This window comes from Cyrtonyx montezumae, unplaced genomic scaffold (assembly GCF_038088225.1).
Source record: "Cyrtonyx montezumae isolate F1298 unplaced genomic scaffold, pur_monq_1.0 scaffold_13, whole genome shotgun sequence".
Taxonomy (NCBI): domain Eukaryota; kingdom Metazoa; phylum Chordata; class Aves; order Galliformes; family Odontophoridae; genus Cyrtonyx; species Cyrtonyx montezumae.
Genome location: NW_027071859.1, coordinates 27822320 through 27844775, shown reverse-complemented (window position 1 = coordinate 27844775; position 22456 = coordinate 27822320). Strand labels below are relative to the sequence as shown.

At 43.2% G+C, this 22456-nt stretch overlaps 1 protein-coding gene across 6 annotated transcripts in view; it reads right to left on the bottom strand.

The window, feature by feature from the left end:
* RIMS1 (regulating synaptic membrane exocytosis 1) overlaps positions 1 to 20946 on the bottom strand; it is a 287610-nt gene extending 266664 nt beyond the window's left edge. For all 6 annotated transcript variants that reach the window (XM_065730886.1, XM_065730887.1, XM_065730880.1 and 3 more), the window contains exon 1: positions 20560 to 20946. In XM_065730886.1, the coding sequence (XP_065586958.1) occupies positions 20560 to 20723 (164 nt within the window). In that variant the 5' untranslated portion in view covers positions 20724 to 20946. The remainder of the gene's footprint in view (positions 1 to 20559) is intronic.
* Positions 20947 to 22456: the final 1510 nt, after the last annotated feature.

Genomic DNA, 22456 nt, shown 5'->3' with positions numbered 1-22456 from the left:
CTCACATTAGCTGCTGCAGAGTGCATTTAAAATGACAAACTTGCACCTGTAAAAACTTACACAAACATATACCACCACACGCCATTGGAGACCGAAGATCAATAACTACTATCAGAAGGCCCGTAAACCGTTGACAACCACACTGTGCATTAAAATAATAAAATTTAATTCTAGTATGATGTAACATTTCAGATATTTTGTTTCTACTGAGATCTCCACACCATCAGAACACACCCAATAGTTCATCTTCATTGCAGAGTAAAGGCAAAGAGAAAAGGAAAGCGTGAGTGGAAAAAACAAGCAGTGGTACTGGGTCCTGCAAAGGTATATTTTCAATTTCACAAACTGCTATTTTCCATGTGGCTGAAATATATTTAGCTTAAGGAACAACTTTACTACTCTTCCACACGTTCCTGTTCTTCTGGGCATTCATTTCCCTGCACATCACCAAACAACCTCTTCTAAAAGTTGAGGTAGTTATGGAGCTACTTTCAGAAACTCTGAAGGACCGAATTTTTATTTATCTTAAGAACAAAACAATTTGTCACAAACTGCCATTGTGTACACACACACACTCATCAATGCATAATTGCATGTATATTTATTAATCAGCAGCATGCCCTTCCCCTTCAGATTAAACAGGAAAACAAAGGACAAAAATCCCTTGGTATCTGCAGAACTCACGGCTAGAAGGAAAGAGGAGACACTTTTTAAATACTGAAAGCTGACTGCTGCTTAGGATCTGTGGCCTCTAAAACAAACAGATTTTTCAGAGCATCCTGGACTTCATGGCACAGAAAACTGGCTCTCCTGCTCCAAGAAAGAAAATTATATTTTGGAGTTCTTTCATTTGCACATACACTGAACCAAGGTTTATTCTGCCTAATTAAGGGCCAAATAAGGTCTAGAAAGCAGTGGACTTTTCATTCCAATATAATTTGAACTCTACATTAACAAGAATATGATTTAAATACAGCTTTACAGTAAGATACAGGGCTTACAGAAAAAGAATATTACAAAATTCAGAAGGCCCCTTTGAAGAACTATTTTAGATTTTCTTCGCAAGTAGACAAGAAAGAATTTCATATTAAATGCCTCACAGAGAAACATTTCAGTCTTTAAATGAACTAAAACAATTGAGAAAATTAACAGAAGATGTAAATAGGATTTTAAAAATCTCTTCTGTTAAAGTTGGAGCTCAATTTATTCTTTGTTATATGCAGCTCCTATGTTAACTCAAAAAAAAGATTAAAATAACTCTTCTGTGTATTGATTGCATTTGTTTATATAAAAGTCTGACAAGTAGGATTTGCAAAATTCCCTTCAACGTTTTTTTAAATGTTTTACAAATCACTTAAGAATCAAATGACATCCAAAATATGTAAAAACAGGTGCTGAGAGAATTTTGGAAGGGAGACTGGAATAAGCAACATACCATTTTTTAAACAATTACATAGCTGCCTTTCCACTTGAGCATTTATGACATTTCATGGGTTAACAGCTCTAATACTAGGTCCACTTGTAAGAAAGAAAGACCAGGTGACATTTGAACATCCTATTCACTCATCTACTCCTGGTATGTATTTTTATGCAAATACAGGTTTGTTAAACACACTCCCTGTTCATGCAAGGAACAATGTTTGCTGTCATCAAACACCAAAGCATGAAATTTCAACATACGAAGAAAAGCTGGTCGTTAAGTGTTTCAAATCTCAATGCAGTCACAACATGCAGGGAGCATGCACATCAAATCCAAGCAATGGGATCTGTGTTTCCCTATTAGAACCTGGAGACTGCAACAGTCTGATGTAGTCCTGGCAAAGAGCTGCACAATTAGTCAGCATTTGGATACATCACCTATCTGCGTGATGGATTTCGGACACTAGAAAACAAATAATGAGATTCAGGTGTATTCTCAACTATGTTTTAATAAGTGATGAGCTTGCATAGATGATGCATTACCCAACTGAACTAACTACATCAAATTTCCAAGTCTGAGAGCAACAAACACAAACCCTTCTTGTGAGCACAGAGTGTGTAACTTGCTGTTAAACTAATGTCGTCAAATAGTTATTCCTTGCACTGTGTGTTCTAGGTAATACTTTCTTAACCTCCTTTGACAGAATGGTACGTATTCATATATGATCCTTGAGAAATTATCACCTTCAGTAAAGGATAAGGTTCAGCTTCCAGCAGGCAGCAACCCCTGTAACAGAAACCTAAACACAATTTAAAGAGAGAGAATGAAGTCAAAGCCAGATGTCAATGAAGCCAGATACTGACCCAAATCTGGACACTGTCTATTAATCCAAATAAAACGGCGGTTATCTGGACTTATAATTACCACTTCATCTTGCAGCATCATGCCCTGAGTCCTCCACAGGGACCACAGCTTCACTGGAGCAAAGTCTGGAGATTCTCCAAACATACAGGAAAGGAGTGTCAGTGAGACAAAAATAAAAATAAAAACAAGCTAAGGAAAGAGGATAGACATTAGAAGGGAAGAGAAAACCATTATCTCACATTAGAAAATACCGAACTGAGGTAGAGACAATTTCAAACTTCTCCAGATCAGGGGCACACAAAGGTCAGTTGTATCTCAACTCTGGTTCAGGGCAATCCCAAGCACAGACAGAAGTTGGGCAGAGAATGGCTTGAGAGTCGCCCAGAGGAGAAGGATTTGGGAGTACTGGTTGATGACTCAACATGAGCCAGCAATGTGCACTTGCAGCCCAGAAGGCCAAATGTATCCTGGGTTGCATTAAGAGTAGAGTGATCAGCAGGTCAAGGGAGGTGATTCTGCCCCTCTACTCTGCTCTTGTGAGAGCTCGCCTGCAGTACTGTGTCCTGTTCTAGGGCCCCCAATACAAGAAGGACGTGGAGTCGTTGGGAGTGAGTCCAAAGGAAGGTTGGGAAGATGAGGGCTGGAGCACCTCCTGTACAAGGACAGGCTGAAAGAGTGCAAGCTCCTCAGCCTAGAGAAGAAAAAGCTCCAAGGAGACCTCACAGTGGCCTTCCAGTACCTGAAGGGGGCCTACAAGAAAGCTGAAGATGGACTTTTTATAAGGGCAGGCAGTGACAGGAGGGAAAGGAAATGGCTAAAAAATGCAATAGGGTAGATTTAGACTAGAAATTAGGAAGAAATTATTTGCTACGAGGGTGGTGAGACACTGGAACAGGTTGCCCAGTGAGATTGTGAATGACCCCTCCCCAGAAGCATTCAAGGCCAGGCTGGATGGGGCTTTGAGCAACCTGGTCTAGAGGGAGGAGTCCCTGCCTATATAGCAGGAGGGTAGGAACTAGGTGATCTTAAAGGCCCCTCCAAAGCAAAGCATTTTATGATCTAAGCCTCTGCCCAATAATTTAGCATTCAGTCTGATTATTTCTTAAAGTGAAATCAAGACGTACAAATCTCAGAGTAGCACTGGCAGAACAATTTTCTGGATGACAATGACTGATAATTACTGCGGACACACATCAGAGGACTGCTGGCTACAGTTAGACTAAGCATCAAGGCAGCTCTGTGCAACTTTGAAAAAAAAATCAGATACTCTGTAATTTCTAGCAAACAAGTAGCTGAATTAGTATGCTTCCATCACAGTCAGCACTTCTGACAAACCTCTAGCCTCAAAGTTCAGCCAAAATCACTGAAGACTTGCGAAGTTAAACCTCATCTTGAAGTGATGTCTCCAGAACTGCTCGACTCTGGCACATGCTCTGTATATTGCATCTAAGTTGTGATTAAATAACTCAGTATGAAAGGTTGGTTCCTTTCAGGTATTTTATTTTAATTGAAAATAAATGTTTCCAGAATAATAGTAGCATTCATGACCTTGCTCTTGTGATGTATGACCACCAGGACCTATGAACTGTGACTCCTACCACAGCATCTATTGTGATAGCTGTCACAGCACCGTGCAACAATAGGCAGAGAGGACTATGATGTGGTTGATTCAGAGGATGGCACTGCATTTGCAGGAAGCAGTCATCTCCATATCCTGACTGCTTGAAATTGAAACTTTGAAGTTGAAATTAGCAGACAGACCTCAGCACAGAAGGAAGTTATCACTGATAAACCTAGCAACTGATACCACCATTTTGTTTCCATTTGTGTGCTTATTCTGAAATTCTCTAAAGAAATACAGAACTGTCAATCTCAAATTACTGCATATCTCAGATCTGAAATACCCATCCAAACCTGCTCCTCAAAAATCATATGGACAGGACAGACCAATTGCAGCGTCCTGCTGGGAGAACCAGCACAGCCTTCTTCCTTATAACTCCAGGATGGCCCAGCTCCCACAGCCCTTTTCTGTAGCAGGTCTACTTACTTCTGGCTCTCTCTCCTGCATTTCCCACCCCTCCCCCCATTTTCTGTGGCAAATGAATGCCATACTTTTGAAAGTCTGATGGGTTTTTTTGGCTGCTGCCTCTTTGTGTCTACACTTATGGCCATCAACAGTCTCCAAACAATTATATTTTGCTTATATCATCGTGAAGACATGACTGTATGCACTGCAGTTTGAGATTTTGTTGTGTATCCCTTAACAACTACACTGGGACAGATACTCTTCTGTATTAAAGTCCACATCCTTTTACCTTTGTGCCATCCAAATCAGTCAAACAAAGCTTAGTCCAAGATTACTGCAGTCATCCTTCCCAAATGCAGCATCCATACACTTTTTTTTTTGCCACTTTCATATCTCTCTTTTGTCTTCCAAGACACAGGATGACACTACTGCTTATCTGATTTGGAAAACATATTTTCTACAGCATCTGGAAAAGAAAGAGCTAGAGCATCCCACGAGAGCCAAGGTTTAGTTCTGTGTTAACCACAGCATTGCTGAGTCTCTGGATTTTTAACTGTGAATGTAAGGTTTGTACTACAGCCAAATTGTTTCTTCTACCTTAAGAAAAAGGGTAATAAAGAACCCAGCTGTAAATGCTCCTTTACAGATTCTACTTCAGGCTCCTCTGCAGAGAGCTCTTTATTGGTCTCCATACCCCTTTGCACCTCAGCCATTACCGGTTAAAACTGAGCACTTATACCTATTGCAAAGCAACTAACCAGTTTTGCTTGCACAAGCCATTTATTGTTACTATTACACAGACACACAGAGGAGTGCATAATCATATGTATAATACATTCTAGAAAGATCTCCACACACAGTCTATAAACTGAAGAGTTATCCCTGCCCACCGCAGTGTGGTACTGGGGAAAAACTAATGAAAAGTACCAGAAAAATTCTCTGGCCAAGGAGCTGCTGATTCAGCAAAGCTGGGACCTTTAGATATTCTGAGCACTCTCCACAGTTTAATCTAAACTCTCTGCTGCGCAGTGATCTATTTGTCCCCATTGTTCTTTCTCCTCACCTGCTTAATCTTCCAGCTGTATTTGCACTCTCTCTTCAAAATTCAACTTCCTTTACTCCTTTTTCTTTCTATTCAGCTGATCCCTCTTAACTCAATTCTTTACCTACCCAAAAAGCAGAGATGCCACCTTTAATTAAAAACAGAAGCACACAAACACACTATTCCCTCAGGCACTGTGCCTGCACAGATTAATCTGTACATGCACTGAACCTCCAATATGTCAGGCTGGAGAGACAAGGCTGGACAGATACAGGCACATGGCACCCTGCCTATAAACTTTGAGACTAACGTAATATTTAGTTCTGTCTTATAGCTGACCTACTCGTGTTCTTCATATCTCATCTCCCTTTTGTCTGTTTACACCATTAGGAAACTAAATTTCTGGTATGGAGCCTTTCTACAACCATCCTGTGACAGCAGGGATTCTTTCATAACCAGAAACAGCAGTCTTTGTAGAAATAACACAATGGAAGTAAATTTCAAAAATTCAAAATCATAAAGGCCCAAAAATTCTAAGACTCAGTTAACAGAGCAAACTGCTTTGAAAAATGGCAATTTGGATTACTACTATCAGATTTAGGAACCTTGTCTGGTCTAAGTCCTCTGCTACAAACTTGAGACCTCCCTACCCTCCCTCCTTGTCACACCAAACCAGTTCTCTTACGTAGAAGAGATAGTTGTTCATTGGAGTTCTTGGAACTCTCATGTTCCAATGAGAAGTTCAGAGGCAGGCCAAGAACAGTTAACAATACCATAAAATGCTGAGTTTCCAGGAACAACAAATTCAAATGTACTGAGAGGTCCTGCTCTGTTCTTGGTGGAGCACCCCTGTGCTTTGGGATGCCCTCACTATGCCATCCAAGCTAGCAGAGGGACAGAAAAGTGTCACTGCCAAATCCTGAGCTTCTGAATCAAATGACTGAGGCTCCTCTCTTCACAATCATGAGACTGGTTCACACACTGAGCATTTCTCAATCTTTTTATTTTCTGCTTGCCATTTAATTCATTTATTTCCACACTGCAAATAAATGTTCACCTTCTTATTTGTGTGCTTAACTAAGTATAGTTCAAGTCCAAAAAACAGACACAAATACGCAGGTTTTGGGTCTGTTACCAGAGGAGCCATCACTTTTCATTACCTAATCCTCAGTGTGCAGAAGTGCTTTTTAATGCTTGCTCTGTATGAGACAAATAGGCATCTGTATCACTCACTGCCCACTTTCAGGCTTCCATCCTAGCTAATTCCAGCTCTTCCTTCCTGCCTCTCTTCCATCATACATTCTTCCTATTGGATCCCTGCAGACCTGCCTATACATCCTATGAGTTTAACCTTCTCTGTGTATAAGCAACATGTATTTTCTTATGGATTCCCACTTGTTGTATATTTTCCCCATTCCTGCTGTCCTTACCGAGGCCATAATCTGCACTCCCATGTTCTCCTCTCCTCATTCTTCCTCTTCTGTGGCAACTAAGCAACCACAGTTTTACTAGCCTTGCCAACCCAGTGCAAAATACCAACTATTTTGCAGTCTTTTCTCATTAATCCAGTGAGGACATTGAAAACCTTAGCTATGATGTGGTTAAGAATTAAAAAGATTAAAAAAAAAATATGCATTATGCCAACATAACTCCATTTTACTAACCATAGGGCAGCCTCCAGATGAGAAGTACCTACCTATGATATGCCTGAGGAAACCTAGTGCCAGCCAGCTACCAAAACTGCAGCCTGCTCTTGAATTCCCTGTTATTTAAAACAGTAACCAGCTTCCCAGCTCTTTCCTCCTATACATACACTCAGATTAAGAAGGCAGAGCAGGGAATCAAACACAGGACACAAAAGCCTAATAAGTGGTAAAAGCAGTCTTAAACACCACGTGGGGCCCAGGTCAAGCAAGGAGGGTACCACTGGACTTCCCTGCTGGTAGCAGACACCCATCTTCGGGCACACATCCCATTCTGAGAGAAAACCCTACAGGAGGCTGCCTCTATACATCCATTTCCTCTGTGGACACCATGAGGGAGGGAAACCAGGCTGTATTGCACATCAGTCTGATCCAGCCCTCTCTCCATCATGATCAGTGTTAACTAGGTCCATGAGAGCACAAGTACTGTTTCCTTGCTGTTGCCATTCCTACACAGTTACCAAATACAGACCCTCAGTCCCACACCACAGTATTAAATCCAAAAACATTCATACTGCTGTATTTAGACCAACTATGGTAACACATGAAAAAAGAAGCTTAACTATACTCTCAGTGGCCCCAGTTTTAACCTGGAAGAAACACTACTTTTCCTCTTCTGTCAAGGAAAACGGTTTTAATTTTCTTGTTCACTCCATTCTTGGCCTCTGACAAGGGAGTCAAAAGGCTGGCAGTTACAGGAGTTGCTTATTGATTTCCTTGGTTTATTTATGAATGCCAGACATGCAAGGGTCTGTCTTCAAATTTAACACCTGGTATTTAACGCTGTTAAATAAAATGCAAAGAAGATTAGGTCCTATCCACCTCTGCAACTTTCACATAACAAGGGTTGCCCTCACAGAAAGTTCATCACCATTTGACATCCATAAAATTTCTCAAATTTAGAGTCCCTCCACTAAAACTATACATGGAAGTTCCCTGCCTTCTCTACTTTAAGAATGCCTTCTGTGGTTTCAGTTGACCTCCATTAATCTACCAGTAGACAGAAAAGAAACCTTTGCTCTAGCCTGAAATACATGCAACAGCAAGCAGAGAGGAAAAGAAAAAAAGTGTGATATGACATCAACAGGACTGTCTTCAAGGGTAATTCCATGGATGTATGTATGTTGTAGTAATCCACATCAAGGTGTCAGAAATGATGTACCATTCTTACAAGGCCTTGATTTGAAAGAAATACAACAAACAGTTAAATGCAGGCAGAGAAAAAAAACATTTGACATCAATTCTACAAGGACAGAGCTGAGGGAGGTTGTAGGGAGCTGGGGGTCGGCCTCTTCTAGTGACAGGATGAGAGGGAATGGCTTCAAGTTGCACCAGGGGACATACAAGCTGGGTATAAGGAAATTATTCTCCCAGAGAGCAGAGAGACACTGGAATGGGCTGCCCATGGAGGTGGTAGAGTCATGACTCTGGACGTGTTCAAGGAACATTTAGATGTTGTGTTGAGGAACATAGTTTACAGAGAACTATTGGTGGTAGGCAGGCAGCTGGACTGGATGAACTTAAAAGGTCTTTTCCAACCTTGGTGATTCTATCATTTCATGACAGCACTGCTGTATTACAAAGCCCCCCCAAAATAAGTGAACAAACCTCTGCAATAATAGGAAAACACTATAATCATCTCTGTTGTGCTCAAGAGTCTTCCCTTGTCTTCACTAATTCTAACCTCAAGGAAGCCTCAGCTTGGATACGTTTGATCCCATAAAGGACAGAAACCAAAAAAGGAAAAATCAGATCACTGTGATTAGATGAAAGACAGAGCACTGTGTCACCTGGCTTGTAACCAGAACTTAGAGATTCCTTTTAAACATGAAGCATTTAAATCTGCTCAGACCAGGACAAGATTAGAACTTGAAACACTGCCACTAGAAAAAAATTTGAAGCAACCAGACTTGTCAATTCTCTGATGTTTCTCTGAACTGGTCAGTCCAGTTCGAACAATCCACTATTAAAGTTATTTTACAGTGAGTGATACCATTGTTTGAGAGACACTTTTTAAAGGAGAGAAGCATTGCTTAAATATAATGCAGTCTTACCAAGAATTTGCAAAATAAATTATGGAGATTTTGCTTACAAATGTGAGAGCTTTTAAATTTAAAAACTATAATCAATATCAAATCATCTGAAACACAAAAGAGAAGAGTCACAGTATGCTAGTGATATATTCTTGAATAGATTTCACATTAAAAAAATCAATATCTAATTTTGCTCTAAATGCAAGAAAAATGTACTCTGCATTTAATCTCAAAAGATTCACATACTTTTTACGTATACAGTATCAGAACCAATTCATATAACTCTACAATCTCCACCTCTGAGTGAATATAGTTCCTTTATGTGAGTGTATTGAAAAACAGCTTAATGAAAAAAAAGAAAATACACAATTAAGACTGTAGAAATTTAGGAGTAAAAAGAAACAAAAAGTAATTTAAAGAAATAAAAGATATGCTTTTGTACAGCCATAAATGTTTTTTGGCTTTTTTTGTGTTGTTGATAGTCATCTTTGGGTGGTTTTTTTTGTTGTTTTTTGTTTGTTTTGGTGTTTTTGTTTTTACATAAAGCGTGTGGAATAATAAAATGGTTACTGAATGCATTTGAGAAAAACGGGCTTCTTTCTGCAAAATTGAAGACATACAGTGAAGCATCCCATCTGAAAGACTCAACAATGCTCAAGTCTTACCCATCGAACAGATGTACTTTCAGTGACACTTGTTCTGAGGCAGACTCGCTGAAGTTTATCAAACTCAACACAGGCACAGGGCCACAGCAATGCAGCTGTTTGTTGGCCCGTCGCATCAGCCTGTTTAACTATGTCACCTGTCACAATACATGATTCTATCATCAGCAGGCAAAACTGTTCCCCATTTTCAGCTCCTGATCAAACTTCACCAAGGCACTCCGCATATATCAAGCAACATAATATTGCATCTAAAGCCTATAAAATAGCTTGTACACATTTCTGCACAGTTTGGTTCCATATTCTTAGGCACAAGCACATACAAGCATATAAAGTCTCTTGTAACTCACATCCATAAGATGTAGACCCATTACCCTGATACTTTGCAGGTGGCATCCAGGGCCAAAATCAATATAGTTAAACTAGGATAATCTAGAGTTCTCATAAATTCTGTCCTTTCTTCTCAACTGCCTAGCCTCATGCAATAGGCACTCCATCAGCCAGCTGTCTTGATGTTCCCCATCTATAGCTAAAAACATACAACCATTTGGCAGAACATTTACAGCTTAAGCTTTTCATGCAGTATCAACATTTTTGCAATAAACAACAATACCAAGCAGACTTATCACCTAAATTAACTAAAATATCATAGATTGTTCACGTCCTTTCACAGCTCAAGTTCTCACATTATGTTTTCATTTACAGCTTTGCAATTTCATTTAATCAGTACAAAAATCTAGCCTCCTGATGTCAAATGTCAAAACGACTCTGAAGTTAACAAAGTAATATAGCAAACATGCGAAAGTGCATATTTTCACATGAAAAGATTACTAAAAAACTAGAGAATAATAAATATAAATGAAAAGAAAAAAACAACTCCAATTATTTTATTTTTTTATTTCATCTCCCCCCTCTTTGGTCAGTCTCCCTCCTGCTTATAAGCTCTTCTCAAGTACTGGAGGGCCACAGTGAGGTTTCCCTGAAGCCTTCACAACTACAGGCTGAATAAGCCCCCAGCTTGTCTTTGTACAAGTGGTCCAGCCCTCTGATCATACTTGTGGCCCTCTTCTGCATCCACACCAACAGCTCTACATCTTTCTTGAACTGAGTGCCTCAGTCCTGGACACAGTACTCCAGATGAAGCCTCACAGTGTCAGAGTAGGGAGGGACAATCACCTCCATCTGCTGACCACCTGTCTTTTGATGAAGCCCAGGATACAGCTGGCCATCTGGGCTGCAAGAGCACACTCCTGGCTCATGTGCAGCTTTTTGTGCATCTTGGACCTCCAAGTCCTCCTCAGCAGGGCTGCTCTCAGGCTCTTCTCCCAGTCTGTACAGGTACCCGGGATTGCCTCAACCCAAGCGCAACACCTTGTACTTGGCCTTGCTGAACCTCATTCAGTTCTCTTGAGCTCACTTTTCAAACCTGTCCAGGTCCCTATGGATGGATCCTTTCCATCTATTTTATCAGTGACACCACTCAGCCTGGTGTCATCAGCAAATGTGCTGAGAGTACACATGATTCCACCATCTGTATCACTGATAAAGATGTTGAAGAACACTGATCCCAAAACTGTCCCCAAAGGACACTACTCATCACCAACCTCCACCTGAGAGATGCGGGAAGTTTGACTGTTAGTAAAGATCATGAACCTAGTTCAAAATTACTGTTTCGAAGCCTTCAAAGTATACTCATAGACGTTAGAATGAACACTGACTATTAACATTGTAATGCTTTCTGTCCTCTAGACCAAACTAGATTTGTATCTGGAGGGTGAATAACCCAAAAGAGTATTATTCACAGAAAATAACGAGGTGGATGGTATATTTTGCTTGACTTATCTGGGTGGTAAACAGACAACCAGTAAATAAAGGCTCACCTTTTGCAGATGGTTGAGGCACACCGATAACTCCACACGGGATGGATCTCCAACAAAAGATCCTTCCCCAGTGTGGTCAGCCCTTAAATGGGGTCTGGGAGAGGTGGAGCCAGACTCCACCCCTTCCAGTCACACAGGTGCATTGCCTTCACCTGTGCTCCTGCAGCTGACTCAGTGCTCACCTCAGGTGATCAATCAGTGGTTCAGGCCATGATTCAAGAGTTCCCATACATTAATAAGAAGTATTTTCTACTAGTATAAGTAAAGATATTTACTTGTAGGTACATAATTTTTTTATCAGCTCAGAGTACACAGTATTGGTGACTAAGAGAAACACTTGAAAAGATACTTCACAGTCAGACCGTTCAAGCACCTGAAGACTTCCACTAGAAATTCTCTAAACTAAGAGTGAGCATTATTTCTCAGTAGAACAGTGGTAGACTATCTCTGCACTGTAATTCCACCAAAATAGCATGGTTGGGCCATGTTGTATTGATGAGAAATGTCCTAGTAGATTTCACACAACAAAGTCTAAAAAAAAGTAGCTCTCAATTAAAGTGCTTACAGTAAGTACTTATATTTTGATACAATGCACTCAAACCACCATTGTAACTACGAATTCATCTTTGGATAAAGACCAAAATACAGAGGAAACTATTCTTTGCTTACACTACAGATCTTCAATATTCAAAGTAGTTAATTTGCTGGATCCACAGCCGTCATTAAAAATTTTAGTTCTACCTGCTAGGTTCATCCCTAATCAAAAAGCAGCAATCAAGGGATACTCTGATTTTCAGTGATTCCAAGGCAGCATATTACAAGAAAGAGCAAATAACAAGAAATTAGTAGATTTCAAGTACTAGCCATTTTTATTACAGATACAAAAAAATCACACTAACTTCTCAGTCTTTGAAGATTAACAATGCTTTTTTTGCTATCTTATCATAAGCACAGTGCACAAAGGCCTGACACTGAAAATACGAAGACACTTCATGTGAACAAAGTCAAATGAATGCCAAAACAGATGTTCTAATTCAATCTAGAATTGACTGGAAACCACTATTTATTGTGCCACGTCTCCTCATGTCTTTGATGTGGCCAGTGTATAAATGGCATTGTGTGTGTCATTTTCTGAAAATTGCAAGTAGCTTTTCTTGCCAGAAAGTATATTCGGAACATGGATTTCCTGTTTAAAACTCTCTCTGGACATAATTATCTGATACGCAATCAAATTCTGAGAATGATTACTTGTGTTGTAAGTACAAAGAATTATCCTGCTATCCCATTGCCTCGTGCAAACCGCCTTACCTATAAAATGATGACAGCAAATTGATAGTGGTATTCTTTTCTGTTGTTTGTTGTGAAAACTAGAAATAACTCTGAATAACGTTTACTGCCTAGATTCCAAAACTAAGCATCACAAATACTGCATAACACTCTATCATACCTGTGACATTTAAGAAAAGGGTTAAACAAATTTATCTCTTGACATGTGCAGAGATCTGATAAGATACCTACATCCTTAGACATCGAATAAAGGACTTTGAGGTTTAAAAAAAATAAATAAACCACACTGAGTTTGTAATTGATTACATAAGATTTTCACACATGTTTAACCACCACAGGGAAGTATAGTGTGAAAATGCAGGTATTCAAGTTTATTTTTCCCAAAAACATAACTACATGCCAGTGCTGTAGTTCCCTGGATGAAAAAGAGGCTGAATCTGAGTGGAAATTAATATTGGCAGGTGCAGGTACAGTAAACCAATGCAGTGCGCATCAGTGGGAAGAGAAAAGGAGAAGGTAACAACATAGAAATTATAGCTGGCTCTGTTGGCAACCACAAGTAAAACTTCAATTCCATTTGACGGTTTCTACCTTTAAGAAAACTCTGCATCCCAAAAAGTCTGAAATCAAGTGCAGCAAATATTAAGCCAATATTTTTTAAATAGCCTTTTCTAAAAGCATTAACTTCAAATCTTAAAATGCTTACTAACTGCTAGATGAAGGGAGCATGCTACATCTCTGTTAATTCCTCTGTATTTCAAAATTTCCAAAGTCTCTTAACATTATTCTCCTCCATGGAACACTACTATTGTCCAAAACAAAACAAAAAACAGAACAAAAAAAGCCCAACCAAACCTACCAATCTTCTGCAAAATTCCTTTTAAGATCTGGATTTATTACAACTGTGTACTCAGAGAAGTTTCCACATAGCAATCATGTTATTTTTACCCACCCAGCCTTTGCCTTCACCATTCTGCAGCACACATATAATGCCCAAGAATTTGTAGACTCATGGACTTTTAAGTCAGATAGTTCTTGTGCAATGGCATGCTTCCTATATGGTAAAGCCAGGCATGAAGCACGGAAGGATTCTTGTAGAAAATTTTGTGGGAAGACACGTGCACAGAAACAGTCTTCAGTATATCCACTGAAACAGGTATCAGAAAAGAACTCAGGATAAAAGTTTGCACTCCAGTCCTTCCTGAATTTCAGTATGTACAGATGTGAAGTCAATTCCTAGAACATGGCAGGGATGTTTATTGCTGTCTGTCACACCCAGTCACCTCTCATTCTTCCACGTCTTTTAAGGAAGTCCCTACAGCTCTTCTCTGCTGACAAACTCCTTCTCCTGCCTTGGTGGCGAGATGTCCTCCCAGAAGAACAGTCGATTATTATCCTGTAATTACCACAACTAACTACAGTTGTATATATACATTCTGACCGCAGATAGTAGTCTCCTTGTACTACTCAGTCCACCATCCTGCTTAAAATAAAAACAAACGCTATCAATCCTACGTAATTTCCTGAAAGCCACAAATACTCTCCTTGCCGCCCTGTGCTCCATGCATTTTGGTCTCCTTTGATGAAAGAAGGAAAAGTGAGATTCATGGGACCACATGAATAATTTCATTTCTATTTCATCCTCCAGTTCCTTATTTCCAAATGCACATACAGTTCCCAGAACTCTTGACTCTTCTTTTGTCTTCCCAGTGGGATTAAAGATAGACATTAGAATCTTTATCCTAACATCAGTATAAAGATAGACTTCCTCATGATGGTTCTACGACTCTTGCTTTTATTTCTGCAACATGTCCCAGTTTCAACAGAAAGGATGAGGAATGATCTTACTTCTTTTCCTCATGTTGACAGAACATTCAGCAGGTTTACACCATTCAGGCTAAGCAGCTCATGGAACCTTAGTTCCCTATTTTGCCTGTGAATACAATAATAAATGAAGATGGCAGCAGTTGCCACTGTGCGTCAAGCCGTGTTCAGTGTTTTTTGCCAATGTTAGGTACAGTCCAAATGTTAGAAATGGAGAAGAAGCAAACTGTCTCCTGGAAACTGGTGAAGAGAGAACTGGTCAATCTGTTAAGTTCAGCTATGCAGCTAGTAGTTCAGCATGGAAGCTGAACTTGTTGCACACAGTAAATTATATGGCCTATCCTGAAACCTGTCTCGCCACATCAGATTCTAATCAAAGACAACTGACTTCAGGATTTAGCAGCCCTAAGAATAGAGCGGCTCCAGTACCCCTGAATTCTACTAAAACGAAGTTTGTGCACCAGATAGCCAAAATACAGTGTTAGAAACAGTTTCTCCCTGATTATTAACCACCAACCCATAGCAATTCTTGAAATAACTCTCAAGAGCTAGGATAGCTTTGAGTGTCTATTGGCTTCTCTTTTAGAGCTATTCAACTAGAGTTACAAGTAACAAGTACAAGGAAACTTGTAAGTCTCAGAGTTAAGTTTCCAACTATTCTCAATATATTGAAAAATGACCCCTTCCGCCTTCTTGTTAAATCCCATCAGAGGTGTAGCAAGAGTTTTCATCTCCACTTAAAAGTTGCTTCAGGAAATGACTGCCATGGTAATTAGGATGCCTTTTCAAATTTATTTTTAATTAAATCCATCTAACACTAAGTTATAGTTGTTCCCCCTTAGATAAGCTACTTTTCCACAATGAGAGGAGAAAAGTACTCTGGCCATCCTAATGCATGATTCTTTTGGATTCTGAAAGTCCACAGCTGAACAGAACTGGAGCTCAGCTATCTGTGTTCACAGCTCTCATGCTCTGCACATAGTACTTAACTATCCCAGTGAGATAAAGCACACAGTTGCACATAAGCAAATTTAAGCTTAAGTAGATATAAGAATACATAGTTCTGTGATTTGCCTATGTCTGAAATTTGCTACGTATTCCCTAGGGTTATTTACCTTCAAGGTACCTTACACACACAAACAATACAAGTTTTCTCAGGCTGTCTAGTGTTCAAATGTACAGTGGAAATTTTTAATCCATTTTACCTTAAAAAATGGTGTGGATTACAGGGTTGGGTTTTGTTGCTGATTTTTTGGATTTTTTCTTTGTTTTTGCAAATGACTGGTTGTTTCTTTCCTTATCCTCACTGAGAAGTTTCCTTCTCTTTCATCCCCGTAATTTATTAGTCTCATCAGAGTCAACACCTGCACTTCAAGTTAGAAATATTATCCACTCAACTCAAACCTCTTCTCTTTCAGCTACAGGACTACCTACCACATAAAACACCTTCCACATGAATGAGTTCGCAGAGGAAGCCATTGCACATTCTACCACTGTCCTACAGAAACAGCACAGCAACAGTGAAGTATGGGTCTGGAAGACCACGCTCCAACTGACAGAGCTGCTAGAGACTAGAATGTTCAGAGACATCCCCAAAATCTGACACCATCAGTGTGAAGCTGGAAGAAGAAGGACCTCCTTCTTTCTCCCAGAATACTTTAAACTATTCTGACTCTTCTAAAAAAGGTTATACTAATAGCCCTGATAACCAGATGAATGTAGCACAAGAGCTTCACTTGCAAGGAGAGCTCTATCAGTATCATTACTGAGTTAAGTCTCCTGGGGTCATAAACTTTTCATTCTTCTCCATATAGGGAGCCAAACTATTGAGTAATAAGAAGGTGGCACTTCTCTAGGACACAATTTCATTAGACTGGGAAGTGCACTGGGTTTAGGTAATCACTTTCTAGCCATCAGGCTATTTGCACCTGTAGTAGTCAGAAGTAGTAACACCACCTACACATTGCTGTGATACTATCATTTTGAGTTAATGGTTGAATATCAATACGCACTATACACGCACTGTATAATCATCAGCTCTTTCAGAGGACTTAAGCATGTGACAGTGTAGTTTGTGACTCCCAAACAAGCTTAGGCAAACATACCTGCAGCTAAGGCACTCAGGGTGCCTGCACATGCTCAGGAGCTATACATGCTCTGGACGTGCAGGGACACCCAGCTTCTCAGGTGCACCATTACAGAAAGGTCTGTGAATTGCACTCAAGGTGCCTCAATTTCTACTCTGTGCCAGGTTAAGTATCAATCTTTGTGTGGATTTGAGTCTCCAGAGCGATACACCAGGCTGGGACTACATTCCACTGCACAAAGGCAGAACTGCATTCTCAAGAGCACCTAGTGACACGGTGCAAAAATGCTGATGCCCTGGGTGCAACAGTAATTTCAAGGCAATTGGCTAATATTAGTAAAGTGCTCTTCATTGCTAAGGTGAAGTTTCTGTAAAAAGCAGAAGGGAGAACTTTCACAAAAACCCAAACTCCTCAAACACATCGTTCCAAGATTTTCAACAGAACACAAGATTATATTTTGTGTTATTATGTTTTATTATTACATGTCCCTTCCAAAAGTACCACACACAGCAGTTTGAAATCTGATGTTGTAAGGATGAGGGGATGATGAGGTCTCTTCCATCAACTGGGGGGGGGGGGGGGGGAACAAAAGAAAGAAAAAAAAGAATTACACTGTATAAGTTCCTTGCCTTTAACGTAAGGGCCTGACAAGTTTTTCCAGTCCTTGATTGTTGAAGAAAACTCAGCATGTCAACAAATTGACAGACAGTGTAAGCTCCTGGAAAGAGGCAAGCAGGTTTCAAACAGAAGGATGCGCTTCTGCCACCCTCCACAGCAAGCAGAGAAAGTATTCCACTGTCCATTATCCTGTTCCCCGCAGGAGCACCCTGCTCCCAGGCTGGCACACTGCAGTGCGTGCTGATGTCAGCATGAACTGACAGCAGGGTTTTTTACAAGAAGGCTTTCAGCTCAGAGTCAGAAACAGGCTCAGGAAGCCACAGAGTTACAGACCTGGAGGAGAAGGACATGGTCTCTTCACTGATGACCCTAACATTTTCATGCCTCCTAAGGCCCAGATAATCTACTCAAAAAAGTATCTCAAACTTCCTTGGACCTGCAATGGTATGATAATCATCTGAGGAACAGAGCAGCTTAAATAAACAGTAATTTTTCCTTACAGTTTTCTGCTACGAGGAACACTGGAAAGTGTTGCAGAAACTTGTATTGCAAACTATCAGGACATCCAGAACACTCAAGAAACACTGCCCCCTCTTTATCCCTCATGATGCATGAGGCAGCATGTAACAGACCTATGCTTCTCCGAGAGCTGGATGCAGCCTAGTTTGCTATACAGATCAGCTTCATTTCCAGGGGACATTTGTAGGTGGGTGTTACAGGAAAAATCATGTGTCTGCAGGTGGTTTAAAGCGGCAGCTGGAGACAACTGAAAAATTGGAACAACTTTTACTGAAGATAATAGGAAGAGATGGTGATGATGTATGACTTTTATAATATAGCTGTGTCATCTGGTAGAATCACTTTGTATTTGTAACAAGCCTCCAAAAAACTACCAAAGTTATTGCCTCAGAAGTCAGCCTCAGAAGGTAACTCTCTGGAAAGATGTGTCCAACTCTTACCCCAGGAAGAAATTAAGTGCTCAGCATAAATAAAAGGTAAATGATCTCAAAATCTAGTGGTTCTTTGTTTGCCATGGCCTAATTTCATGAACCAGCTCTCTCACTAAATTTGAGTATGAAGGTTTACAGGTTTCCCGATGTACTTTCAATTAATTTTTGGCTCTTTCTTTAAAGAAATATATATATAATCATATACATTACATATATTACATACATATAAATACAATTTCTCAGGCCTAGATGGTTATTGCCATGAACTACAAGAACTGTTGTAGGAAACAAACTTTTGAGTGTCAAAAACCTTAGAAGACAGCGTCAGGTAAATTCAAGATGAACTCACAAAGTGCAATTTTTTTCCCTCTTTAAAAATCATATTTAATTCCTTTAGTGAAACTGCTGAACATTCCGATAATTTTACACAAAAGGAAGTAATAGTCCAACATACAGAAATGCTGATATGAAAGTAGAGCATAACAAAAAAAAAAAAAGAAAAAAAATTATCCTCTACCCCATGTTAACAAGAATAGGGCTGAGAAATTACCATCTTGACCGACAAAAGTTCATTCTTGCTGCAAGATTTACAGCACTGCTCTACAGCACCACAGAACCAGTAATCTTCTTCAAGGAATAAAAGCTAAATATTTATAGGGAGGTAGCTGCTCTAGAGGACAAGAAATGGGAGAAGGATAAATGTAGCTTAAAGCCTTTGAACTATTTCTCTATTTAATAATTTTCTCCTGATAAATAGAATCTACAGAGGAATCCTTCACTCACATTTCCCCACGTTGACAAATACAGAATGTCTCCACAAAAGCACACCTTAGTAGCAAGCCACACCCCAGGGTAAGGAGCAGCAACCTGCATCCACTGTCCCAGGCTGAGACCCCAGCGTTGCATTCCCAGCCTCACACTGTCACTGTTGAGACGCAGGGCTGGGCCCAACACACGCTGCTGCCCTCAGCTCCAGAGCCCATGTAGAACTGAGAGCAGGACGCTGACGTGGAAGGACAGAGACAAAAGTGGAACACAGTTTGTGAGGCCTGAAGTCAGGAGCCTGAAGGATATGCGGTGTCTCCATGAGCCGGAGGCAGGCACGCCGTGTCAGTGGGTACTTCCGATGCCGCAGAAAGAAGCACCCAGGGCTGGTGATGCCTTGGGAGCGGCCCTCCAGAGCACAGCGGTGCGTCAGCAGGCATCAAGGCAGCGAGGTATGTCCTGAGTCACCCGGGGCTTTGTGCACACTCCTCTCACCTACCTGCCGCGACCCCCAGCAAGGGAGCAGGCCTGAAGGGGAGCTGGGAGGAGGGATCCCGGCTCTCCCTCCACAGGCCACGGCTTCAATCTGTTTATCCTCATCGCTCACAGCGGGCAGTGCAGTAGCGTTACATTCGAAGCCTCCTCTCGACGGAGGAGACTGGAAAACACGGTCACATGTGACTCTTAGCAAGGGCGAGGGGCGAAAAGCTTCAGAAGTGGCAGGGACCTGATGTGCAAACATGGCACCTACCGACACCCCTCTGCGCGGCCGGAGAGCCCGAATCCCCCTGTCCCGCCAGCACGCGTGGCACGCTTCCCCCCTGCGACGCGCAGCGCGACTAATTACATCCATTTCCTCATTACGAACGCCTCGCCGTCCCCACAGCGAGCCGCTCCCAACTGCGAGCCACCCGCAGCCGCGGCCGCACGGGGGACCGTGGCCGGGGCGCGGGGCGGGGCCGGCGAAGCCCTGAGCCGCACGGCGGGAGGCGGCCGAGGCCGGGCCGGGCGGGGGCAGCACGGCCGCTCCGGTGAGCCGGACAACCCCACCCAGCGGCCCCTCCTGGAGGAGGCGGGGTCGCGGGGACCCCAGAGGGATCGCCCCTCGGCCCCGAGTCGGGCTTTCCGCCCGCTCCCCGGGGGCGGGGAGGGCCGCCGTGCCTCTCCGTCCCGCGGCGCCGGGCTCCCCCCTGGGCAGGGCCCCCGCAGGAGGGGCTGCCGGGGTAGGGGCGGCAGGAAGCCGGGGGCCGCGGCTCAGCAGCTCCGAGCCGGGCACGGCCCCGCGGGGCGGCCCCGGGCAGCGGCAGGCTCCGGCTCCGGCTCCGGCCGTGGCAGCGCCCGCCCGCGAGCGGCGCATGAATGAGCGACCGAATGAATGAATGACGGGCGTCTGCTTACTTGAGCATGGCCTCTTCCTTCTCTTCTTCCTCTTTCTGCCGGTCCATCACTGCCATGATAATGTTCCTCTCCTCCTCTGTCAGGTGGCTCAGGTCGGGCAGCTCCTGCATCGGGGGGGGCACCGTGGGTGGGCGAGGGCCGCGGGGCCCCGCCGAAGAAGACATTTTATTTCTGCCTCTCCCTTACACCTTCTACCTCGGCGAGGCGAACCCCGCCAGCTCTCCTCCGCCCCCCCTCACAGTGTAGTCCTCCGAGCGGCGGCAGCCGGCAGCGCTCTGGCAGCAGCGGAGGAGGAGGCGGAGACGCAGCCTTTCATGGTTGCTCGCATCCACCCCAGCCCGGCTGCGCTGCCGCTCGCTCCCTTTGTCTCCGCGGCTTCATGGAGCTCGGGGGCCGCCGCGCCGCCGCCCGCTGCCCATCCTCCCGGTGGTGGGCGTGCGGGGCGGTGCGGGGGTGCCGCGGCGCGGGGGCTTCCCGATGGCCGCAGGCGGGCTGCGAGCGGAGGGAGGCAGGGAGGCGGCGTGTGCCGCGGGTCGGCCGGGAGGGGCGGGTGCCGCCGCCGCGATGAGATGAGATGCGATGCGATGCGATGCTCCGCTGCCGAGAGCTCGGCGCCGCCGGGAGGGAGGGGAGCTCGGGGCCGCTTAGGCGGAGTCCGAGGCGCGCCGCCGCTGCCTCCCTCCCAGGCGGCCGTGCCTCGCTCCCGTCGCTCTTCCCGCCGCCCCGGCGCTGCCTCTCTCCTCGCGTGCCCCCGCGGGCGTCCGCCTCTCGAGGCGGGGTCGGGAGCTCGTCTCGATCCCCGCCGGGACCGCCGTGTCACCGATAGGCGGGAGCCGCCCCGGGGAACGAGGCAGCGCTGAGGGGTCGTGCCGCGGGCTTTCTGCGGGGCGGCCTGAGGCTGAGGGCCACCCAGCTGCCGCCCAGCCGCCGCTCCCTCGCACATCAGCCATGCTTGCCTCAGCCCCAGCTGCACGCCCGTAACCCCGAGCCAGCGCCATGACCGGTCGAGTGTCCCTTCTTAGGATCCGATACGAGAGCGCTTTCTGTGCTTCCTGCAGCAAGTAGCACCCACAGCAGCGGATCCCTGCGTGTTTCTTTAAACTCGCCTCCTCTCTATCAAGCAGACAATTTTTTTTCATAGTTGAGACCCACCGAAATGGTCACGAAACACTGTGCATTGGTCAATTGAAAAGGAAGGGGACAATGAACAAAATATCATTGTAGATACAGGAACTTTCATCGGTCAGCTCTGGGTAACTTGGTTTGTGGAATCTGGTAACAAATTCAACAGTCCTTCTCTAGAGATTGATTACCTGCTGGTCATCCACTGTCCAGAAACCCACGCTTACAGCTCTGAAAAGCCCCTTGTTTGAGCACGTCTGTCTGTGTCTGGATGTACACAACTGAACTACGGAGAAAACTGCACTTCAGATAAAATGTGCACTACTGGCACATTAAGACCTCTCAGTCATGCTTCTGTTGAGGTCACAGCGTGGAAACAGCTCTGGTTTCTAGAGGGATCATCTGATGAGTATGAACCAAAGGAAAAAAAAAATCTGTGCTGGCAATGCTTAATGCTTCTTTCTGCCAAACTTGCTGGGTTTGCAATAGGGAGAGAGACCAGCTTTCAGCCAGCCATGCTAATACCTCACGCAAATCTGAGAGCTATGAACCTTCATGACCCTTGGAATTTGAGGAGCATTACTGTGACCATCTGCTTGTGCCCTCTCAAGAGATTTTCTGCATGAAGTAGTTCAGTACCATAATTAAAAAGAAAAAAATAATAATGATAAGCACTACTGTGACTAAAACTTTTGATTGGTAATGGGTAAATTCAGCCTCTTCCACCAGCTCTGGAAGGGAAGTCTCAAATCTTCCAGCACATGAATGAAACAAA